Source organism: Engraulis encrasicolus, chromosome 14 (assembly GCF_034702125.1).
Source record: "Engraulis encrasicolus isolate BLACKSEA-1 chromosome 14, IST_EnEncr_1.0, whole genome shotgun sequence".
In the NCBI taxonomy this organism is placed as follows: domain Eukaryota; kingdom Metazoa; phylum Chordata; class Actinopteri; order Clupeiformes; family Engraulidae; genus Engraulis; species Engraulis encrasicolus.
In genome coordinates, this window is record NC_085870.1 from 32,916,360 (window position 1) to 32,923,997 (window position 7,638).

A 7,638-nucleotide genomic window follows, 5' to 3' on the forward strand; every position below is an offset into this window, starting at 1 on the left:
GCCATCGTCACGATAATTACCAAAAAACACTTATTCAAAATCAGGTACTTAGTAGTACTTTTCAGGGACTTTACACAGAGTATCTAAGGGTGTGTTAGTTCATGTATACAATGCTGAATATACAGAAAATGTGCAACAATAGGCAGTTATAACAGCATGGCACCAGTATAATGTCTCATAGAATAGAAGCAAAAGAAACAGTTTACAAAGCATTACCAGGAAAGCTGCCACAGCCCCATTGTGAAGCTACTGTAAGACTTAGCAAATGCATTATCCATCAATAGGACAACTACCCAAAGCCCAAGGCTATGGAGCAACACTGGAGTGGCTCAAAAGGCGGAGTGAATTCTCTACTACAGCGGCAGTCGATGCCAAAGAGCTACAGGGAATCAGCCCCATTACAGTCCATCATCCCACCAAACTTGATGCTCTCTGTTTTTACAGGATTGAAATAGCCTATTAAAAAGTGTGCAATACTAAAACTGCCCTTGTCATATCAGGTACTCCCCCTCCATATATTTAAACAGCATATCCAGCTTTTGTCTGGGTACACACATTCCCATAGAATATACTGCATGTGTCCTTACACCCTGGACTATAGGATGCAAGTGAAAATCAAAAACTAGAGTGTTTCCTTGCACGCAATGTGAAATGCTTTAGGACAACTCCTGTCTGATCTGATGCACAAAAGCGAAAGTGACTTGACTTGAAAGAGTGTAGCACAGACTGCTTTTCTCAGCCATAGCAACACGTGGGGAAAACCTGAAATGCATACATACGCACATATGCCCATATGTCAATCAATTAAAAATATAACAACAACAACATTCCATGGTGTCACTTCATTTAGAGTTCCACATACTGCAAAGCCGAGTGACATGCATGGCAAGTCAGCATTTTTATTTACACATGCATAAGCAATCTGCCCGGACGAGGCCTGTCATGAGGTATCCTGCTAGGAAAGTACACTGCTCTTGACATCACCAACACCTGCCAGATTTACCAGAGAGCGCAGCCGAGAGCAGCAGCAATGCCTTCCTGACACACGGCATCAGCAAGCACCACTGCCACCTACTCAGATTGCAGAGCAGAGGTTAACAGGTAAGCCTTATTACTGCTATTAAGGTGACGCCATTGAGGAAATATCCACCTTCAAAATGTCACAGTATGCAACGTGTACTGTATGTACATAACTAACGGGTTGCCTTCTGAGCTTGTTGCCAACCTAGAATAAACATAATGCGTTCGTTTCTGTGATGGTGTTTTTTAATGCCCTTTTCACCTCTGTGTTTTGCTAACCTCTCCTCAGGAGGTGGGTGGCTTGCTACAGTCAAAATAAAGAAAGAAAATGCCATAAGGCTTGCATTCCTATTCCGAATGTATACTTGTAGAGGGAGACGTTCCACCACAAGCAGGTCTTCCTGAGGACGCTCAATGTCGTGAACAAATGTTGGTTCTGTCGGGTCCATTACAGACAAGAAACAGAAGACAAGAAATTCTGAATGCAATTTCTTTATTGAAGAGCTGGCGGTGGTATGGCTCTTATTTTCCTTAAGCACCAAGGAAAGCAGAGAGATTCAGGGGACAGTAGCTGCATAGGGAATGCTCACCCAATTTAAGGTTAGGAGAGCAAACCAATGCCCCCCATGACCAGAGCAGGCAATAGGACAAAGAGTAGCCTATGCCATGTCATACACGGCAAGACGGAGCTGGGGAGGTGGTGGGTTGCGAAGTAACGAGCAGCCAATAGTTGGGAGGAAAACAGGCAACTTTTAAAAGGCGGCAAATTTGAAAGTGACCAATGAGGAGTGATGCCATTTGATTACCTGATCTAGAGCACCTGAGACACAGTCGAAGCAGCGAGCTCTGGAATACCATGACCTGCCAGAACTAACGTCCCATTATTTATTCGACAAAGTAGGAGGTGCATTTCAAATTTCAACTAAGTTCACCCCTCCCTCCACTAAACATCTCTCAAATCAGCAATCCAGACCCTCTGTAGGAATGACATTAGGACAAGTACCTGTATACGGTAAGAGCAGGGTAGGCCTCAGACAGCCTCAAAGTGGGGCGGTGGTGGCTCGGGTGGTAGAGGAGCCGTTTGGCAACCCAAAGGTTGCAGGTTCGAGCCCCTGCTATGCATGACCCCACCGATGTGTCCTTGGGCAAAATACTTAACCCCTTTTGGTAGGGTGGCAGCCACTGCCACTGGTGTGTAAATGTGAGTGTGAATGGGTGAATGTGAGGCATGCAATGTAAAACGCGCTCGAAGGAGTGGAAAGGTGCTATATAAGTGCAGTCCATTTACCAATCAGAGTAGACAAGTTCGATGGATGTATGTGTACAGTATATTCTCTGTATTACCCATACATGCAAAGATAAGAAAGGCCCTATAAGTCCATCATCAGGGCAATTTACTGAAAAGACAAATAAGGATAAATAGTAATACCAGAGACGATCTATATGCAGATTACAATAGAGAATCTTTGGTAATACATGGAATTTCAGGTCACGCAAAAAGGTAAGGATGTAAACACAGATAGATTGCAAACTCCTCTCCCTAGGCCAGAGCACTGGTATATATCGCTTTTTCTGATTAGCCCCTTTTTCCCTTTAATGAGACAAGACATATCAACCTTGAAAAGATGGATTTTTCCAAAATTAACAATCTCGACCCAGGGTTTACAGAGAGACAGCACGATCCCCATGACACATTAGCACACCAAGCTGCTGCTGCAAGCTGCTGCTGTTTTGTGAGCTGCTGCGGCTACCAGGGCCGGATTAAGATGACCCAGGGCCCCTAGGCTACAGGTTGCTGTCCCCCACGGAAAGAAAATGCTGCGACAAATGTATATAGACAGTGACATAATTACGCACTAGGAATTAACGATAATATGTCTACCAATTGTACGCAAAACAACAGATGAATTTGCATCTTGACATAATTCTGTAATTTTTCACTTTTGGCCAAATAGGGGCCCCCTGGCAGGTGGGGGGGCCCTAGGCTGCTGCCATAGCTAGCCTGTGCGTTAATCCGGCCCTGGCAGCTACATCAGTCGACTCGGCCTGCCTTGCCTTGCCTTGCCTTGCCTTGCCTTGCCTTGCCGTGCTCGGCCTGCCCAGCCCGGCACATCTATTATATTATCCCTGATGAGGTTGCTGCCCCAGCCACTGAGTCATGTGACTCACGTCAGGATTATCATAACTGGTTTTGACAAGGAATCTCTCTCCGCCAGTGTCTGGTTATGCAGGCTTCTTCGTGAATCCACCCACATCCAACTACTTTGTGTAATCTCACAGTCTAATGATTTCGGGGGTGCATCATGGTCGGAGTCTGGTGGTAGTGGATGGAATATTGTTTTTCTGGGCCTGTCAACCGTGCATAGCCTTGTTGCATTGATGTGACAAATGAGTCTTTTTTTCTATATTACAACATTTATATAATCTGTAGCAGGCAGGAGAAAGGGTTGGTTAGGGGGAGGAGGGTGGTTGGGGTGGAGAATCTTACAGCCAGAGCCTACAAATTGGCTATTTATGAAAGTTTTTTGCTGAATACATAAAAAAACACTGCCTTTTCAAGATTTGCATATGTTTTGTTCTTCTTCTATACTATCAGAGTATTACTACTGTTTACTGTAATAAATACTAGTAGGGCCTACTAAAAAAGGTACTAATTAAACTACTGTAAGTATTATTGTACATTGAGGTGTCCTGAAAATTGTGCTGGAATTGCCTATAGGCCTATTTACCAAATAAACTCAATAAATGGATGATTGACTCAGGAAATAGTAGGCTAAAGGGCAATGTAAATGAAAATAATGTTAGAATAATGAATGTTTGAGGTCAGGAATGATAGCAAAATGCTTATCAATGTTCTGTGTCAAACAGAAACCATATGACAAAATTGAAGGACAGAATAGACTATTCCCTGCCATAATAGGTACTTTCAATTGTGTCCCGTGGGAAACTGCCCTTGCTAGTATCCTGGCAGCGCTGACTGGATTTGTTCTGTTTAATTCATCTTTATACTGAACAAACAGACCACCCAAAAAAAAAAAAAAAATCATTTGACCTAACCGGGTAAGTAGCTTAGATGCCAGGCTATTTTGAGTGTTGATTTCCCTGCCGAATGACATTCATATATGCCTAATCATTAAGTCATTAATTCGTGCGGAACCACCTGTGACGTGCATTATCAAAGCAAATGCCGGGGATCGCGGTAAATGCGTCGGTTCATTTACCAAGGTCAAATTAGGTGTTTTTGCGTGTCTACTGGATAGGCCTACTAGGGGGAAATCAGAATTTTATGAAGGAGAACCTTACGGTAAATGATAATTGAAGTGCTAGAAAAATGGGCCTAGGCCTACTCACACCCAAAATCCTTCCCCCCAGGAGCGCAGCTTTTTCAACCTAAGCCTAGACTACACCTTCCACGAAGCCTCGGTTGCCTGTGGTTTGCGTGGATGCGTGTATTAGTTTTCAGGATGTCCAACGCCCCTGATTTAGGCTATAGGCCTAGGCTATTACCATTACTTTCAATTTTTGGTTTTAAGTTCAATTAATCTCTCATCTGTTCCTGCCTGCTTGTCTTGTAGGCTATAGCCTAGTAGGACTATTGTTCATCACATGTCGTTTTTGACACATTGTCATTGAACAGTGATGAGAAGGTAGTTGTGTCATTGAAGATCGATAGCGTTTGAGAGGCAGAGGTTTGCTGTGTCACGACATCGTAAAATCATTTAGGCCTACGTGGCAGACATAGCCTACCTGAAAGAAATGAAATGACACAGGGCTGTTATGCCATGCAATATTCTACTCTGGCCTGTAGCCTACGCTTTACTGTACAATAATATCAACAGTTTGGTCAGTTGAAGTTGAATAGGCCATTCATCAAGTGAAGCGCAATGGAAACCCCGTGTGTCCGGTTACAGGCAAAAAGAAGGTAGGCTATACCTTTTTTAACTTATTATACTATAGGCCTACTATTATACTGCTATATGCCTACTATTATTATTCTCGGCCACATCACAAATCAATAGGCCTATTTTGCCTTCTGATAAGTTAGGCCTACTTGCAGCATCTGTAGGCCTACAATATTGGGCTGCAAGCGAAACAAATCACCCGCGCAAACACAGCAGTGTAGGCTAAACAAAAAGAAGCAAGTTACTATAAGAACTTCAGCAGGCTACCCTAACCTAGAACCGGACAAGCCTTTATACCTAACTTTCCGGAACAACCCTCCCCTGATGGTTCCTGTAGGGCTACTATCCGCGTGCACTCGGGGCGTTGGGGCGTATGCTCTGCTATGCCCGGAAGAATTCACTGGAGTAAGGTTTCTTGTGCAGGCTACAACTGATAGCCAACGTTTTCCGATGTAGAATACAACCATACAAAATGACACTGATGTGAAACGTGCATAGTTACATTTCTAAGACCAGCAAATGATGAGGCAAGGCATTTGACAATGATTGGCGTGGCTGCTTGATTCACGGCCCAGTTCACTGTCTTTTTCGTCATCAAATGAAGCTCCTGAGCCCATACCACATCCTCACAACAGCATCGATTCCATCCGCTGATTCATGTTTTTTTGCAAGCTGTTAAAATAATGGCGTGTTTAATTTGCCATTTTTTTTTCCTTTTGTATTTAGCGCCACATAAATCCGTCATATAATAGAGGGAGTGTTATGTAAAGAGGGGGAGAGCAACCTTGTGATGAACTGACAATTCGGTGGGCTGCTGTGCTGTGTGTGGGCTGCTGCACGCGGGATGCAAGCGGTTCCCGGAGCCAGGGACAGCTCGAGCGGTCGGAGCTGCTGGCTCCTAGCCAACACCCTCATCCACTGAAAATGACTAACATCTCATGGCGTAACGCGTTATGACTACATGTACATTGTTTTAGATATTTAATAATAACTGCTAGAATTTACAACTAGCAAGGACATGCAAGTTATTTCACGAGTTTTAGCCACGTGCGTTTTAAAACATTTACTCCTCCAGATAGCCCAGTCTCTCGCATGAGAAGGACTTGCATGGCCATTAATGCTGAGATGCACAAACACGATCAAAAATGTAGTTTGGGGGGTTCAATTTTAGAAATCAATAATCTATTATTTCTCAGCAGGTGCTCGATCGGTCAAAGCGAAGGGCAAATGCCAATAGCGTCTTTATTACAACCCAGCTGCAATAGAACAGGGCTTATGAGGGCTGACAATTACACGTGAATTGTTGTTCAAAATACAAAATAATAACGACATGAAATAAAGACATCCACAGTCCTGTTCAATTTAGTTTGTTTGGTTATGTCTGGAGTAGCCTAAACTAAACACGCTGAGTGTTGTTCTTTAGTTCTCAGGTAACATGGGCTGTCGGTATTTTTTCCACAACGGCTGTGTAACAGTTATTCCGAGACCTCAGCTGTAACCGGTTGCCTCCATGTGTGGAGGACGAATTCATGAACCATGTTAGACCACTGGTCTTATTCAGCCTCACAGGAAGCGGCTCAAAATATAATACTGTGACGTCCGGAATGGAAAGAGCTCTAATTCTGGGTTCATGGCTCTCCTGATCAATAATTGAACGCCGTGCTTTCCGTAGTGCTGAACACCTGTGCGTTGCCCCTTTCAAAGTGAACCTTCAAACATGCCGTCCCTTCATCACACGGGCTAACCGCGTGTTGTAAGGATGAGCAAATGCGACGAATGTCAACGTTGCCGGGGCTGCATAAGTCAATGCTACAAAGTGGCATTATCATCTTTGTGCAGTAGCAAGGTTCTTGCAAATAAGGATCAAACAAGAGACATAAAGACATAGAGGACAGAGCGCAGCTGACATGGAGAGCGCATCGCGCCACTATCGCACTTTGGGTAAACATTACGGTCAGGCCACCTGTCCCAATTTTGCGCTCCCGTTTTGAAACCCCTTTCAGTCGGTACTTACGTGTAATGCTGTGGGAATTTCTGAGCCACTGTCCCCGGCGAAGACACGCAGATGAGCAGGATAGTTGGAATGGAAAGCAAGCAAAACATTCCGGATGACAGAGGGCAGAGCGCCATTTTCCATTAAAAATGCAAGAAACTGGTATAGAAATGTGACGGAGCCGCGTTTGTACTCTGTGGAAGGGGAAACGAAGGGTATAACCCAACTGCCTGTCTTTGTCGGTGGACGGCAAATGCTCCCGAAGATCAACTGCTGTGAAATCTCAAGCCCAAACCGACTGACTTGTCGATTGGCAGCCGGGGACGAGTCGATAGAAGACACACAGATGCACTGGCGCCGCTACCGCCACTGCTGCTGCTGTTGTGCCTTATTTGTCCGTACGCTCTCTCTCGCTCTCCCTCTATCTCCCTCCTGCTCACTCCCTCTTTTCTCTCCCTCTACCATGTAACAAACAGACCGCACGAAAACGACATATTCTAATATTCGTCCGCGACAGGCGGGGGCGCGCGTCAGGCCATTTCCCCACTGTCCCGAAGCCTATCTCTCCGTAATAACATTCACATTGGCCTGAATTGTGGTGGACAAATGGGAAACTTCTATGATGGCCATTATTATTGATCATACAAAGACCCTGCCGAAACACGTTTTCTTTTCCTTATTGCAGGAATTATGCAGTCTCAACACTATATATTAGACACAATA

General features: G+C 44.4%; 1 protein-coding gene across 1 annotated transcript in view; it reads right to left on the bottom strand.

Moving 5' to 3' along the window:
- cacna2d2a (calcium channel, voltage-dependent, alpha 2/delta subunit 2a) overlaps positions 1–7,265 on the bottom strand; it is a 365,088-nt gene extending 357,823 nt beyond the window's left edge. Inside the window, 1 exon segment of the mRNA XM_063216475.1 lies at positions 6,937–7,265. Within this exon segment, the coding sequence (XP_063072545.1) occupies positions 6,937–7,052 (116 nt within the window). The 5' untranslated portion in view covers positions 7,053–7,265.
- Between the last annotated feature and the right edge of the window lie 373 nt (positions 7,266–7,638).